The following is a 17,350-nucleotide window of genomic DNA, read 5'->3' as shown; positions in this document are numbered from 1 at the left end:
CTCTACTGGAAAAAAAAATAGTATAATGTTCAGCCTCTATTTTCTGTAAGGAAATATTTTTTGTGTGTGATAATCAGCATTTTTCCATTTCAGTGCTATCATGCCACAGTCAGGAAACCAAAATAATTAAGATATGAAAGACGAATCTCCAACCACAGGTTCTAAGAGATAGGATCAGCTGACACTACAAACTTAAAGTTTTAAAATGTGTTTGAGAAGGAGGAAGGGAGGGAGAGTAAGCTCCCATCCAATGGTTCACTCCCCCAAATGCCCACAACAGCCCCCAGGACTGGGCTGGGAGCCGGGAACTCAATCCAGGGCTCTGTGTGGGTGGCAGGAATCCGGTTACCTGAGCCATCTCCAGGGGCTAGATTGGAAGAAAGCTGGAGTCAGGGACAGAAGCAGGAAATCAGACCAAGGCAGTCCCGTGTGGGATGCAGGCATCTTGATCACGAGGCTGGTAGCCCGCTCCTCTGCCCCTATAGCACGCTTGTTGATTTAAGGCCTCCCTAATTAAACTTCTTCCAATACCAATGGTGTCAATGTGAGAATAAAGGATAAGGTTAGGCTGCATTTGGAGGTGGGGAGTCATTTTTGAAGAAGAATTAGTAATTGTGCCTATAAAGTTTGATAAAGAAATTAATAAGAACATAAAAATTCTTTATATTTTTGTACAGTATGTGGTTTTCAAAGTGTTTTCACATTCACTATCTCATTTGAAACCACAAGGGGAGGGCAGAGACCCTTCCACTCCCTGGACCCCCAGCTCTGTAACAGCAAAGTGAGGGGAATGCGGGGGCTGCCCTAGATCATACATAGACTCCTTCCACACTTGCTGATTTATAAATGGGATGCCCAACTGTTTCTTGATTCTTATACCAGAAAGCGTTTTAATTGATCTAAATAAAGCCAATTTTCAATTTCATGATTATGTTTAATGGGGAATGTATAATCTATGCCATATAAATATATTGAGGAGAAAGAAATCAAGAATAAAAATGCCAATGGCAGGGCTGGTGCTGTGGCATAGCAGGTCTAAGCCTCCACCTGAAGTGCTGGCATCCCGTATACAGGCGCTGGTTTGCATCCTGGCTGATCCTCTTCTCATCCAACTCTTTACTAATGGCCTGGGAAAGCAATGGAACATGGCCCAGTGCTTGGTCCCCTGCATCCTCATGGGATACCTGGGTGAGGCTTCTGGCTCCTGGCTCCTGGCTTTGGATAGGACCAGCTTCTGCCATTGTGGCCATCTGGGGAGTGAACCAGTGGATGGAAGACTTCTCTCTCTCTGTCACTCTCTCAAATAAATAAATAAATCTTAAAAAAATTACCTTTAAAAATGCTAATGGCAGACATGGCTAATCAGTCGTGGCATACTCTCTGGCGAATGAGACATCCAGAGTCAGCATCACCCACAATGCAGTGGTCAAGACATTCACTGCTGCTGACAGCCAGTTTATTCTGACAGTTGCCATTTCCCCTGCTACTTCTCTTTTGGAATTATCTTAATTTGATCTTCTTTTTTCCCTGCCACCTTGTGTATTTATAACTATGTTAATAGATCAAATAATAATTTTTCTTTTGAAGAGAATAGCTTTTGCACTTGATCTTAGCCAGAAGGCTGAGAAGTGAACAGAACAGCTTTTTTTTTTTTTTTTTTTTTTTTTTTTTTTTTTTTTTACAGGCAGAGTGGATAGTGAGAGAGAGAGAGAGAGAGAGAGAGAGAGAGAGAAAGGTCTTCCTTTGCCGTTGGTTCACCCTCCAATGGCCGCCGCGGCCGGCGCACCGCGCTGATCTGATGGCAGGAGCCAGGTGCTTCTCCTGGTCTCCCATGGGGTACAGGGCCCAAGGACCTGGGTCATCCTCCACTGCCTTCCCGGGCCACAGCAGAGAGCTGGCCTGGACGAGGGGCAACCGGGACAGAATCTGGCGCCCCGACCGGGACTAGAACCCGGTGTGCCGGCGCCGCAAGGTGGAGGATTAGCCTAGTGAGCCGCGGCGCCAGCTGCAGAACAGCTTTTGAAAGCTGAGTTTTCTATACAAATTATTTTATTGGTTTGATATCAATATATGGAATTTATTAAGTTCTTTAACTCCAGCAACTCACTGATTGTCTCAACACTGTGAGATAGCAAAGTTGATGTCATGTGCATCTCACAGATAAGCAAATGGATGCACAGGCGGTGAGTGACTTGACCACAGTCTTGTGAGACGTTAGCTGGCAGCAAAGTCCAAGTCCTCTGTCTTCCCATCCGATGTACTTTCCACTGTGCCGCACTATGACAGAGCAGACTGGGGAAATCCCCACAGGGCTGCCTGGCACCTGGGGTGTTTCTTCATCACCCATTGAAATGCACAGGTGAGCCTTCACGGGCCACTGAACAAGGGGTATAAACTCCTTGTGGGCAGGAAGAACTAAGAGCACACACTTCCTGGTACATTAAGTAGGCTGAATAATGTCAGTTGGGTCAACTGACGAATCTTTTATTTTTAAAGTAATAACTACATCAAGTCAGCAGCCTAACTTTACAACTTAAAATGTTTACTTATCTTGATTTGCTTCAAAGGCAGAACAACATACATAGACAGAAAGAAAGAGAGGGATCTTGCATCTGCTGGTTCCCTCCCCAAATACCTGCAATAGCCAAGGCTAAGGGGCCAGACCAAATCCAGGAAAAAGGAACTCCATGCAGATCTCCCACGTGAGTGTGCAAGAAGCAGGATCAGAAGTGGAGCAGCCAGGACTCGACCAGGCACTCTGACATGGGATGCGGACGTGCCAAGTGCTACCAAAGAGTGGTCCAGGAACTGATGAATTTATGATTCAATCAGTCTCTTTGTTTGTAGACTTGCAGTCTTGAACCTGTTTCTTTGGACCATCCATAGCAGGCAAAGAAAAGGTGATGTGACCAGCTTTGTTTATTCCCAAGTCAGTATATAATAGAGAAGGACTCATAACATTTTTTTCAGTCAAAAATCTCGTTGTGGACAGTCAACACTTGTGCAATCTTATTTTATGCAGGAATCATTTGGGTGGCTAGTTCAAAGACTGCAATTATAACTAAAGCATTAGATAACTTTAGCATTTTTTCTGATGCTTCTTAATATAGCTTCCAATGTGCACTGTCTCCACACAATGGTTTTTCACTAAAAATAAGCACTTCAAAATGGGTTGCTCTTCATCCTCACTTAAACACTTAAGCATGGGGTGGGCCTGGTGGTATGGCAGGTTAAGCTGTAGCTTAACACACCTGATGTCATGTAAGAGTGCCTGGTCAATCCTGGCTGCTCCATGCTTCTGATCCAGCTTTGTGCTAATGTGCCTGGGGGGCAGAAGATCATGACCTATGTAGTTGGCTTCCTGCCCACTGTGACAGATCCAGAAGGAGTTCCTGGCTCTCGGCTTTGGCCTGGCTCAGCCCTGGCTGTTGTGGGCATTTGGGGGTGAACCAGTGGATGGAAGCTCTCTGTTTCTCTCTCTTAGTCTTTCTTTGTCACTCTGTCTTTCAAACAAGTTTTTTTTAAAGCAGTCAAGAATAACAGTGTTTCACAGGACTAATTGCAAATTTCATAAACTCTAGATGTCAGTGGGAAAACCCAAGAGTTTTCAGATGCACTTGGTGCTGGGAACAATTGAGATGGGATTCAGGGAGCCAGTCTCACCAGTGACTGCCCTCCAGCCACTTCTGGAAAGAAGAGAGACCCTCAACTGCTTCCTCCTCCTCCCTCTTCCTACTGCTTCTGTCCTGTTCTTCTAACTCAGGATGCAGTCAGGCTGAAGGAGATGTGGCAAATCTTTGTTCCCAGCGGACCTCAGACGGCGGGACAGAGATCGCAAAGACGCCTTACCCGTTCCTGTCCTGAACTCTCCACCAGTGAATCTCGGAGCTGTCCAGCAGGTAGTACTCCTCGTTGCGCTGCAGCGTGAGTTCCTGAGGATCGTCTGTTTGGTAGTCATACAGGGCGATGACCAGGTTCTCCTCAGCTTCCCGAAGTGACCGCTGGCGAAGAGAGGCGGCAAAAGTGAGCAAGACGTAAGAAGGAGGGACAGTGTTAAGCAAGGTCAGCACGTCCTTGAGCTTAACTTGCCCCCAGACATGAGGACACTGAAGCATTTGGTGGCATAAGAACACTAGAAGCTTAAAAAAAAAAAAAAGGCTGGACATACTGATTTGGGCCCAGATCGGAATTTAAAGTGAAGATAGTTGTGGAGCTTGAGAGGTGATGATGTCTTGGGTACCACAGATAAGAGTCAATGGGCCTGAGGCTTTTGCCCTGAAAGCTAAAGGAGGCAACAGTTGTGTTCCAGGACACCACAGGAGATAAAGGAAAGCTATGGCATGGGCGTGGCATTCGTCTTAACATAGGTCCACCCCACTGATCAGTCCCCATGAAGAGGAGGAGCCAAGCAGGGTTCTCAAGTTATGGTGTCATCTTCCCACAGGGGCATGCTGGACTCCCATGGCAGTGTTTGGCATGCTACAAAGTTTGAGGTGTGCTCCAGCATTTAGTGGATAACAGCTAAGAATCTAAAATGCTCTGCAATGTTCCACATCCTGTACAGCTCTTTTGAAATTTTTTTATTTATTTGAGAGGCAGAAAGAGAGAGAGAGAGGGAGTGCATGTTGGCGTTCATTCATTCATTCTTCAAGTGCCTACAACTGCTGGGACTGGGCCAGATTGAAGCCAGAGGCCAGGAATGCAATGCAGGTCCCACAGGGGAGTGGCACGAACCCAATTACTTCAGCAAGATTGCTACCTTCCAGGATGTGCATCAAAAGGAAGTTGGAGTTAGGAGCCAGAGGTGTGTATTATTGTATTAAACCCAGGCATTCTGACATGGAGATGTGGGTATCTTTTTTTTTTGAAAGGCAGAGTGGACAGTGAGAGAGAGAGAGAGAGAAAATTCTTCCTTTACCATTGGTTCACCCTCCAATGGCTGCTGTGGCCGGTGCGCTGTAGCCAGCGCACCGCGCTGATCTGAAGCCAGGAGCCAGGTGCTTCTCCTGGTCTCCCATGTGGGTGCAGGGCCCAAGGACCTGGGCCATCCTCCACTGCCTTCCCGGCCATAGCAGAGAGCTGGCCTGGAAGAGGGGCAACCTGGACAGAATCTGGTGCCCTGACCGGGACTAGAGCCCAGGGTGCCGGTGCTGCAGGTGAAGGATTAGCCTAGTGAGCCGCAGCACTGGCCGAAATGTGGGTATCTTAACTGCTAGGCTGAAATGCCTGCCCCTGTATCATAGTCATGGGATAAGCTGCTTATAATTATAGTAAGTAGGATATTGAGCCTAGATCCTACCTCTATCCTTACAAAGCACTGGGTTCCCAGGAATACAACTATTGTCCATACTGGGGAAGCTTAAAAAATGTTTAGCTCAGAACTTTACCAAGATATGGATGATCATTACAGGTGGGAATGCTGTATTTCAGTTATTAACACAATATTTATGTATTAGTTGAACTTGAGTTGCCAAATTTGAATTACCAACTTTAATGGGATTCTACCTATTGGTGTGAGCAGAGGACCATTTCACTATGTCTTGCAGTGCAGACATGACCCAGCATTTTTTGTATAAAAACATACATCATGGGGGACTGGTATTGGGGTGTAGTGGGGTAAGCCACTGCTTGTAATGCTGGCATCTCATAGGGGTGGAGGTTTGAGTCCTGGATGCTGTACTTCCTGTCCAGATCTCTGCTAATATGCCTGGGAAAGCACGGAAGATGGCCCAAGTCCTTGGGACCCTGCACCTACAGGGAGACCTGGATGGAGCTCCAGGCTCCTGGTTTCAGCCTGGCCCAGCCCTGGCCATTGTGCCACCTGGTACTGAACCAGCAGATAGAAGATCTCTCTGTCTTTCTCTCTGGACTCTTTAAAATAAATAAACATTTTAAAAATTAAAAAAATACATCATGTCATATAAATTATCTTTTTTTCCTTTTGAAATATTGCAGTTAGAGCACTTACTAATTCTTTTAAAATATACTTGTTAATGTAAGTTGTATAAGCTGTGAATTTTTCCCAGGTTAACAAAGTGAGGTTTATCAGACATTCGTGATAAAAACCTAGTGCTGGTCTGACCAAGATGGGAGCATCAGGCTGGAGACGGCATTTGGGGAAACTGAGAGTCTGAGGGCTTAGGAGTGGCTCGGGGGCCAAGGTGATAAGGTAGGGCATGGGGTGAGGAAGGCCCCACTTCCAGGCCACTCTGCTGCAGGCCTCAGCTCTTCTGATCCACAGGGCAGAGCTCCACTGGGCTGAGAGGGGACTCACAGAGAGCCTGGGTCACAGGCTCAGGGACAGGGAGCCTTAATAGGGAGCTAGGGGCAAAACGTATAGGCAGACATTCCTGAGTGAGCCCTGAGGAGATGCTCTGGCTCGACTGGGAGGGCCCTGGAAGGAAGGACTGAGCTTCCTGGGTGCAGAGGGACCATGAGCAATTGGAATTTGGACTTCAATATGAACCATGAGCACGTTCAGTGATGCCTGGGGTGTCAGTGACTTCAACCATGGTGTTCCTCCAGCTTGACAAAAGCAGCCACCATGTTTTTCACAGAGAGCACTAAGTCTGAAGACATAGCTTCCTATATGTCCAGCCAGGGTGGCATTTCTCAGGTGAGGAGGAGAATGAATTCAAATGGTTCAAAGGAAGAGATGTGCGCGATGCATTTAGATGTGTGAAGGAAGCTGAACAGCGATTCCTGAGCTCCTGTGCTCAGATTGGCCCAGGCAGTATCCACAGGGCTCCCCCAAGAAGTCTCAAAAGACAACAGATTAAGGCTCAAGGAAAGAGCGGCTGGCTGTGTGCGCTGGCGTTCACCGTCACTGACACTGAAAGTGAGGCCGGGGCAGGCTGACTTTACATGAGATGGCAGTGGAGGGCGAGCTGCCTGCACGAGGCTCACGTGGGCTTTTGATCCATGTCTTCAAGGAAGGTGGGGAAATAACGTCTGGAAGTTCAACGAAAGCAAAGCAGAGGTAGTTCATCTTCTGAGACAGTGCAAGCACATTCATTGCTTTCTTGTAGCAAAAGAGTGCGTTGGTGACAGATCTAAGAATCCAGCCCAAAAAGAATAAAAGCACACCAGCCAGAGGTTTGGCGGGTGCAGCGATTCTTTTATGGGAAGGCTGCCAGCTTGGAAATGTCACCATGCTGGCTGCAGGGAGAAATGCAAAGCTCATTCTTGAGGAAGAAGCCTGAGGAAGCAATGCAGTAGGTTCTGGAATAACAGGCAGGTACTTGAATGTGGATATTGGCTTTCATATTGTGATAGGGCGAGGGTTGCTCTTCTTCATCTCTATCTTTTCTCATCTCCTTTACAGAATGAGCTTCCCCGGCATAGGTCCTGTGACAGCCAAGCCTCCTAAGTCAGCACACTACAGACCAGTGGTTCTCAAACCTGAGTGCACCCCAGAATCACCTAGCACCTTAATAAAATGCGTATCACTGGACCTCTGCCCCTGAATTTTGGATGCAGCAGGTCTAGGTAGGGCCTGAGAACCTGCATTTCTAACATGCTCCCAGGTGATGCTGATGCTGTTAGCCCATGGACCATAATTTGAGACCCACTTTGTGAGTCAAAGTCCACTACGTCAGAAACCCTGCATCCTGCTAAGTTGATGAATGGCCTTGGGAAAGTCCCAAGACCTCTCCTGGGACTCAATTTCCTAGCTTCAAAATGAAAATGAAACTACAACCTTGTAAAGTGGGTAGAACAGAGAGTATGTCTTAAAATAAAGAGTTCAAACATGGAAGTACTTTGAAATACATATAGTATTACTAAGTGTGTGTTTCCGAAGTGTTTGAATGTCAAGATAGAGAATAAGTACAATTTGATATACATATGAGCTGTTACTGTACTCCAAAGTGGTCCCGTGGGTGGACACACAGTTTGATACCAGTGTTTGTTGCATGAACAAAGTGTGGTAAAGGATGGATATTCAGCTTAGTAGTTAAGACACGAGTTAGGACACCTGTGTCTCACATTGGCGGGCTGGAGTTTAATGTCAGGCTCCAGCTCCTGACTCCAGCTTCCAGCTAATGCACACACTGGGAGGCGGCAGGGATATCTCAAGTATTGGGTCCCTGCCTCCCAAGTGGGAGACCTGGATTAAGTTCTTGACTCTTGGCCCCGGCCCAGCCCTGTTCCAAACTCAGCTGTTGTGGGCATGTAGGAAGCCAAACATGGACGGGAGCTCTCTGCCTCTCAAGTGGAAGAACGTTACAGTGCAGCACAGCTTTTTCAGACGAGAGGTCCTCTAAGTGGGTAGACCACGAGACCGTTCAGGCCCACAGAAGCTGATGTGTGGAGCTCAGCTGAACCACAGTGGGCTGCTGTATGCAGACAGGGCGTGGGAGATCTGAGCAGACAGGAAAATGCAGGTGCAAACTTGCCAACAGGCTGCCAGTGCCATGGGCCCACATGCGCCTGAGGCTCCGGCTTTCACTCACCCTGTTGTCCTCAGGAGTAGGAGGAAGAGGCTTCTTTGAAGCTGAAACGGGAAAAACAGAGAGAGAAGATGAGTAGGAAACCCAGAGGGCCCCACTGGAGGGTGGGGGCTTTCAGAGGAAAGGGGCCCAAGAAGAAAGAGGCTACAAGGAGCCGCTGAGACACAGGGCAGCCGGGATCGGTCTCATGAGAACCTCTGCTCTCTTTCAGGGGCTGATTCCCAATTCCCCCTTCTAGAAGACACCTGAGATCTCGGGCAGTCAATATTCTGGGCCTCCTCTCTCTGTATTCCCCGGAAATGTCTGATGGAGGTGATTAGACCTGGGCCCTTCTGTGTAGGCACAGAGGCTTCCACGGATGCATCTGCACCTGCTGTACCCAGCAGTGGGAATTGATGGATGACTCAGGGGCAAGTGACTAACTGGCATCCTACAGCTGCTGTGGGGTGAGGAGGGGGTGGCGGGGGGAGGTCGCGGGAGCCCCTTTTGCAGATGTGCTCTTGCTGCCTCCCTTCAAATTACCCACTCCCCCAGCCCCCCCACCCCCAGGCCCTAGCTTGGCTTTTTTGTCTCCGTCTTTATCTCCCGTCTGTCTCTTTCTCTTTTCCTCCTTTCTCTGCTCTTCTCTTTCTCTCTTTTCTCTCCTCTTCCCTTCATCTTCTCTTTTCATGTCTCACTATCCTTCCAGGCACTGCAAAGGCCAGGCCTGGAATCAATGGGCAGAGGCCTGTCTGTGTGTAGAGGAATTTGTGCGGATGGAAGGCAGCTTAATGCAAAGATCCTTTAATTATTAGGGACTGGAAGGGAAGGGGATGCATAGGTAGGTGGTGAGGGCCTTGTCTTGGTCTGTGGTTAACATGAAGTTGAGCAGTCCACCAAAGAAAATCCACACTTTAAGAATGGAGCCCAGCCCTGCGCTGCTCCCTGATCAAGGGCAGGCTGGGCTATCGACTTGGGTATAAAATTAATAGAGAAGAGGGAAAATGCATGTGATGCCCGTGTGGTTACTGTTTGGCACTCAACTTGGAGCCAAGAGAATGGTGTACTCTCCTCCCCACCACTCACCCTCACTGCACCCACATAAGCCTCGTGGCCTTGGGTCCCTCCAGGTCTGGAATTCTGTGACTGGTGTCTTTTCTTCTCCTGGCCTTGCTCTTCCCTTGCTCCCTCTCCCTCTGTATGAAGTTGTTACACGGTCACAGCCACTTCCAGTTGCAGAAATGGGTGTTGCTGTCAGTTGGGTATAGTGGGGTCCATTTTTACCCAACCCCTCTTCTGACTCCCAGATACATAAGTACAGCATTAGATTCTTCCACAAATCAGGCAGACTAGGAGACACAGTCACCATTCACCAAGAACTCATTAAGTTCTAGCAATTATGCTAGGAGCTTTCTACAGTCCCACATACCATCATTATTCCCATTTTACAGATACAGAAACTGACTAAGGCAAGAAACTGATGAGTTGGGATGCACCAGATTTTTTTTTAACTGCTTAGAGACCCTGTGTTGCCAAAGTGCCCAGTGCCAGGAATCTGAAAAGCCTTAACCCCAGGTAGATGACCATGTGTTTCTTGTAAACTCTGCTCTCAACTGTGTCAAACTATGGTGCACGGGGTTGTTGAGCCTAATCAGATGAAAGCAGAGTGGGGAGGAGACAAGGGGGAGGTAGCCGTGGTTTGCGATACAAAATCCCACCATCAGCACAGTGGCTACACAGAACGTCCCTGGAAGTGAGTGAGGGTGGTCAGGTCCTGGGTTCTTGAGGGGAGAAGCTCCATTCCTGGCATGGTTCTTGTGAGTCACTCAGATGTTCCCCATGCCGCAATCACATATCCACCACGCAGCAGGGGGGAAGATTTGGCACCCTGCTGCCGAACAGCCGTGATACGCACGGTGACTAGCATGGAGAGAACTGCGCAGTGGAAACACAGATTCACAGAATTCAGGCTTGGAAGGGGCTTGGATCTCATCTTAGGCCCCCTAAGTCCTGCCATACCATCTGAGAGATGAGGATGTTAAGGTGCTCTGGCCATAGCAAGATGCCAGCAGGCATTTGGAGAGGACTTTGGCTTCGGAAAAGGCCTCTCCCCACCCTGTTAGGGTAGTGGAATCCACCCAGACCAAGTTTTCCACATCATTCTCATTAAATACTTGCCTTCAGGAGTAAGGCCAGCAGGGCTAATGGGGAGTCTCACTGTCTTCTGAAATGGTGAGCCTTATTCTGGGACAACAGGCTGATAACCTTGAAGGACTTTCTTACCCAAAGTGCAGGGTGAGAAGTGGTGGCTTTTAAAGTGGTATAAAGAGAGGCTGTGACTCAGGAAGCCACAGAAAACCTAGCCATGTGTTATATCCGCCCTGGATTGTGAATCTGAGGTATCCAGTTGTAGTACAATAAAGAAACTGACAGAGGTGGAAAAGTTACTACAGTAAGAAAGGTTGAGAGCAGAGGAAAATATAAAGCAATGCACAGTGGCCATCGGCCTGGTTCAATTACTGGGTGTGCAGAGTACCTCCTGCTGTGGCCTTGAGCACCCTGAACTGCTCAAGGCCATTTTTTTAATCACCAGAGAACCCAGAAGAACAATAGCATAACACATATGAAAGTGTAGGAGTCTCACTTTATTGGAGGTCATGGTTAAGTCCTCACAAAAAGGTAAAATCAAGCTGTAAGGCCAAAACAACTTTTTGTTGTTTCTCTTTGCATTTGGATCATGACTTCTTTTTCTCTAAAGCTGTGGAGGTCAAGGGCAAGTTTAAATGGGAGTCAGGGAGAAGCCACAGAGTGAGGTTTCTTTTCTCTGTCTCCTTTCCTCCCAAGTATAGAGCCCTACATATGTAATTAAACACATGTGTGAGGGGGTGTCACTGTAATACACAAACAAATAAATAAATGGAGGCATAAACCTCTTAAGGCTCTCTCTACAACTTAAGAGGTAAGTAGTTCATGCCATTCAAATTTCTTAACACAACAGGGCTTCTTACACTGTACAGTGTGCACACATTTCCTGGTCATCCTGCTAAAATACATAGTCTGATCCAATATGTCTGTGAAGGAGCCAGAGAATTTGCCTATCTAACTAGCTCCCAGGTGATGGTGATGCTCTTGCCCTAGGACCACCCTTTTGTAAGCAGGAACAGTCTGGAAGTCAGCCTTGAAACGAAAAAGTATTAGGAGACTTGTGGCAAAGGCCCATGATTCCCCTCTGCAAAGTCTGAAGATGTAGAACTTTGCACTCAAACTCTGATGATGGGATGCTCTGTCAGGGACATTTCACAGAGAAGGAAGGGAATTCCAGTCTCTTACCATTCTTGGTTGGATCATACTGGGCACAGCCCACCGCAAGTTTCTCCAGCTGGGAACAGCACCTCCACCTCCCATCCATCCAGAAGTTAGGGTGATACTTGGACACCAAGCTGTTATTATTTCTTGTTTCTGAAAGGGGTGGACGCCCGCAGAAGAGTTATTTCCAGATTAGTCTATCAACTGCCACCAACTTGATACCTTCCTGAGATAGGACCTTACTGTGTGTTGAATGCACATTATTCCCAACAGTCAATAGAATGGCCTTTACCTGGGCATGTGACTTTCTTGTGATAATTGGCTGAGGAAATGTATGTCAGATTTGGGCATCAGCAGATCTGGGTTCATGTCTGGCCCTGCCTCGGGTTGTTATGTGTCCTTAGGTTGAACAAATCCTCCTCTGAGCCTCAGTTTCCTGCTGCTATGCCACGAGATTGTTGGACCGAATCAGTGAATCAGTGGGCTCCGTTAAGGAAAACAGGAAAATCAAGAGAGAGGGTTTCCTGCCCTTCTACCTCTCCCACCTCTGACCACAACAACTTGGCATTTATCCCTTCTAGATGTGCAGCTTGGTGGATTTGTAAGGTTTGGGTATGAGAAAGGGCTGTGCTACTGAAAAACAGTCTAAACACTGCAGAACGAGACAGTTCATCTCTAATGCCCCTTCTAGCATCCAAATCCTATGTGTGAAACTCCTTCAGAGGGAGAAGAACCAGCAGACTCAGCTGGGGTCCTTTTGATCACTTTTTACTCTGTTTCATGTCCAGTGATTGCACACTTTGTCTGGTTACATTAGAGAGCACATCCCCGCTTACCCGCACTCGCCCTTGTCCACATCCCGTTTGAGACTTGCAACAACCTTGGAAGCAAATGTGAATTGCATTTTTATCCTCATTTGTCGGATAGAGGAATCATGGCTCGAGAGCTGAAAGTGGCTTGCCTGCTATCCTAACCCCTTAGAGGCTGCAGGCTCATCAGCCAGCACAGTAACATTAACAGAGTGCTCTGGGATGGGTGTTGTGCTAAGTGCCCAGCACGTCCTAACTCATCAGGCTCTCATAACCCCGTGACTGTTACTGGTGAACATCTGTAGCTGAGGAAAGAGACACACACAAAGGTCAAGGACTTGCCCGAGGTCACACACTAATCTAAGAGCTAGGATTTTTGTTTTGGCAGCCTGGCTTCCCATCCCTCTACCTCGAATACAGGGCAGGTCCTGATGATTCTGTGGGAAGGTGAGGTTTAAAAATACACTTACTGATGATCTGAGCACCTTTATTTTTTTTTTAAATTTATTTAATGAGCATAAATTTCCAAAGTACAGCTTATGGACCACAATAGCCTCCTCCCCCACCGTGTCTTCCCTCCCATCCACAACGCTCCCCTCTCCCACTCCCTCTCCCCTTCCCCTTCACATCACGATTAATTTTCAATTATCTTTATATACAGAAGATCAATTTAGCGTATGATAAGTAAAGATGACCACATTTTGCTCCCACACAGAAACATAAAGCTGAGCACCTTTAGAGCCACCTAACGTTTACTGTGTACCGACTAGGGGCCAGCCTAGTGCCCTAGACTTGACTCACATCAGCTCGGGGAATGGGCACTATAAGCTCATCCTGTCCTTTTTTGAAAGATAGGGAAATGGGGCAGTTAAGGAACTTGTCCAAATGCACACAGCAAGTGGCAGAGCCACAATTTAAGCCTGATCATCTCTCTTGAGGGCCCATACTTCTTCCCACTAGAACCAAAGTGGGCAATAAAAAAGATTTATTTATTTATTTGAAACTCAGAGTTACAAGAGAGGGAGGGAGAGAGGGAGGAAGGGAGAAAGAGAGATCGATCTTCCATCTGCTGGTTCACTCCCCAAATGACTACAACAACCAGGGCAGAGCCAAGCTGAAGCCAGGAGATCGTTCTGGGTCTCCCATGTGGGTATAGTGCTTGGGCCACCTTCTGTTGCTTTTCCCAGGCCATCAGCAGGGAGTTAGATGGGAAGTGGAATAGCCAGAACTCCAACCGGCCCCCATATGGAATGCTGGCACTGCAGAAGGTGGCTTAACCCACTGTGCTAGAACACTGGGATCCCACAATTTTTTCTTAAACATCCAGACAGTAATATTTTAGATTTTGCTGGCCAAGAGGTAAAATCAAGGCTATTGTATAGGCATTACAATGTAGTCTTTAAAATGGACCATTTATCAACACAAAAAGCAGTCTTAGTTTAGAGCTATAAAAGAATAAGTGGCAGGCCAGGTCTGGTCAATCTGAACTATACCAGGTGTTGCCTCTTGGGCCCAGGTGAAAACTTGAGACTTTACACCAACACTTGGAGGGGGAAATGCTGGGCCGTAAGCTGCTCTCACACCCTATTCTATTGTGGGACACAAGCCTCTAGAATCAAGGATCCTAGAGACTCAAGGGCACAGGAGTTTATTTACCTTCTTTAAGGGCCAGCACCCAGCGCTGCCGGCTCTCACGGTCTGGAGCGAACACATACAGGAGGTAGTTGTCATGCACAACCTGGAGGCACACACAAGAGTCCAAGGTCAGCAGGGTGCCAGAGACAGATGAATGACAGCAGGCCCATGTGCCTTACTGGGCAAAGGGCAGGGCCTCAAGTGTCTGTTGCCCTATACGCAAATACTTGGGTGATTAGGAAACCAGTGTCTTTTATCCAGATGTTGGGTGCTGTGCAAGCACAGGGCGAACCTCCACGGAGTAGGCTGCTCCTCTGACGGTCCACGCCACCTGTGAGCAATCGGTACATTCAAGCAGCAGGACAAAGTTCTCCCCTTCACGAGACAGCTCATTCACTTATCTGAATTTTTCACTAATTAGAATTCTCCTGCCAAATGCAAGTGTGACTTATTAGATAACAAACGTGTAATTGAGATTTTAAAACACTTCTTATTTTGAAACAGTTTACGACTCACAGAAGCTCCAAAAATAGTACAGAGTTCCTGTACATCTTTCACCCACCTCTCCTCCCACTGATAACATCTTACATAAGCAGAGCATGTTTTCGAAATCAGGAAGTCAACTTGGGTACAATTCTATTAACTCAACTACAGACTTGTTTGAATTTCACCAACTTTCTTCATCACTCATTTGTAACTGAGAAGTTGAACAACTACGCAATACACGTCATTCCTCTTACTTTCACTCCTAAAAATTCTGACTCATAAGGATTCCTTTTCTAATTGAAAGAAAATTATTTTTCATATGTCATTAAAAATGGAATATTCACCCTCAGGTTGGCAGACAAGAATGAGACCCCGGAATGTGCAAGGAACCATCCATTCCTTTGGAGCCATAAATGCCAAGAGTGGAAGATAAGGATTCTACGGACACCTCCCCACTCCCCAGCTCTGTCCAAAACTTTCTGCGATGATGGAAACATTCAGTAATCTGTGCTCTCAAATACAGTGAGCACCAGCCATCTGTGGCTACTGAATATGTGAAATGTGGTCAGTATGACTAAGGAGCCAAATTTTTAATATCATTTAATTTTAATGAGCTTATATTTAAACACCCACTTGTGGCTTGTGGCTACTGTATTGCACAGATCTATCTCTGTGTAATTCTCTGGGTGTAAAATCAATACTTAAAAAAAGATTTATTATTTGTTATTTGAAAGGCACTTCAAGAGAGATGAGAGAGAGAGAGAGAGAAAGAGAGAGAGAGAGAGACTCACCCATCCATTGGTTCACTCCCCAAATGGCTGTAACACCCAGGGCTAGGCCAGTCTGAAGCCAGGAGCCAGAAACTCCATCCTGTTCTCCTACATGGGTGGCAGGGATCCAAGTAGTTGGGTCATCATCTGCTGCCTTCCCAGGCACATTAGCAGGAAGTTGGATCAGAAGTGGAGCAGCTGGAACTCCAAGTTATGGGAAGCCAGTGTTGTAAGTGACATCTTAATTTGCTGTGTCACAACTCTGGCCCCAAAATCAGTCTTTTTAATCTTAGATCCCCTGAGTAATTTATAGCTAAGGGAAGCGATCTTTTGCCCTCTGACGTGAATAAACTGCACTTAAAGTACATTAGGCATGGGCCCTTGAAAACACCTTTTTCCCCTCCCTCTCAGGGGGGATGAGGGCTCTTCTTGAGACAACAGAGAAGGAGAATGAAGAATAACTCTTTCAAGATGTTGTGCCTTATCCTTAATGACAACTACCTCCTGTATGTGTTCGCTGAGTGAATGAATGGATGCCATTGATTACAAACTGAGAGGTTTCCTTGTAGTGTTGTCTAGGTTCTATGCCTGGGTCAGAATTATCACTTTCCTACCTTCTGTTACAAAAACTGAGAATCTGAACCATGGTCTAGAGAATGGAGACTTCTTCTCCGCAGGCCTGATGGACTTACCTGAAATGGGTATTTGTAGTGGCACGGGATGCTAATGTCACTCTTCACAATCTCGACACATTTGATTCGGGAGAGTTCGATAGAGCCCTTCAACGTGCGCTTTTTCTGTGGGAAAACAAGCAGGTCTCACTCAAGGCAAAGAAGTCAATATTCTGTCCAGATTGTTTCCAGGACTAGTAGATAAGACCCAGTAGCTTTGTAGCCAACTCCAGCCTTCCCAATCGAACGTGCCGAAGCTGCTGCCTGGCTCTCAGCTGGAGAAAGACACTCTGAGCGGACTCCTGGGAGCATTCGTCCTCTCAGCCATGTTCTTGGCAGGGCACGGATGCCCACCGGCTGATAGACAACAACTTGCAGCCCACTGCCCTTGTGACAAATGTCCCTGTTTGCATTATCCCTTGCACCCAGGATGGGTACTGAAGTCAGGAAGTGAGTCACTCATGTGCTAGTTTCATCTACTCTATGACTACCCATGCCCTAATTAGCACAGTAACTGAGCTGAGACCTGACCTAGATGGTGATGCCATTACTGGCGGCTTCTCCAGGTGCCTTAGCTGTGCACAGTCCCACATAGACATCTCGGCAGGACATTCTGGACTCTGCTCTGCAAATACGCTTTGTCTTCTCCCACTGCCGCTGTCAAATCTTGGCCTGTATCTCATTTTATCCCTGATAACTGACTAGCATGACAGTGTTTGTGATTTACAATGTTGCTACACGTTGCCTACTCACAGGGGGCCCTGTGCTAGGATAGCAGATCCCAGGGAATGTGAGCCCATACCATTGGGACATTTTCTTGGAGCTTTCTAGTAAGCTCCAAGGAAGTCAACTTAGGGAAATGCTTTTGGATGGCAGAAGCCTTTCACAGTTGCCTAGAATTAGATTGCCCTTAGATCAGTATTTAATTGAATCATGAAAACAGTTGCAAAATCTGTCATTGTACCTTGTCTTCTACAAAAAGGTTGGTGCAATGAGAACAAGGTTGGAAAAACTCTGCTTTTTACTATGTCTATGACCTTGGATAATTTATCTAATATACCTGAGCCTCAGTTTCCACAACTGCTAAGTGAGGATAATGATACTAGTTTTAGGGCTTATTAGATCATAAATGCAATGTCTAAACAAATTGTCAGGTTTATGATAGGTGTCCTTAATAAAGGTTAGCTTCATAGTTACAGAGGTTAAGGAAGACCTAATTATTTTGAGCAACTCATGATATAGGA

General features: G+C 46.8%; 1 protein-coding gene across 1 annotated transcript in view; it reads right to left on the bottom strand.

Annotated features, from left to right (window-relative positions):
• Positions 1-17,350, bottom strand: part of ITK (IL2 inducible T cell kinase) — a 70,024-nt gene that overhangs the window by 33,096 nt on the left and 19,578 nt on the right. The window contains exons 2-6 of the mRNA XM_051843561.2: positions 16,128-16,232; positions 14,201-14,282; positions 11,760-11,888; positions 8,454-8,494; positions 3,850-4,001 (exon numbers count right to left, since the gene is read on the bottom strand). Of these exons, the coding sequence (XP_051699521.1) occupies positions 3,850-4,001; positions 8,454-8,494; positions 11,760-11,888; positions 14,201-14,282; positions 16,128-16,232 (509 nt within the window). The remainder of the gene's footprint in view (positions 1-3,849; positions 4,002-8,453; positions 8,495-11,759; positions 11,889-14,200; positions 14,283-16,127; positions 16,233-17,350) is intronic.

This window comes from Oryctolagus cuniculus, chromosome 6 (genome assembly GCF_964237555.1).
Source record: "Oryctolagus cuniculus chromosome 6, mOryCun1.1, whole genome shotgun sequence".
Classification (NCBI taxonomy): domain Eukaryota; kingdom Metazoa; phylum Chordata; class Mammalia; order Lagomorpha; family Leporidae; genus Oryctolagus; species Oryctolagus cuniculus.
This window is presented reverse-complemented; position numbering and strand designations above follow the sequence as displayed.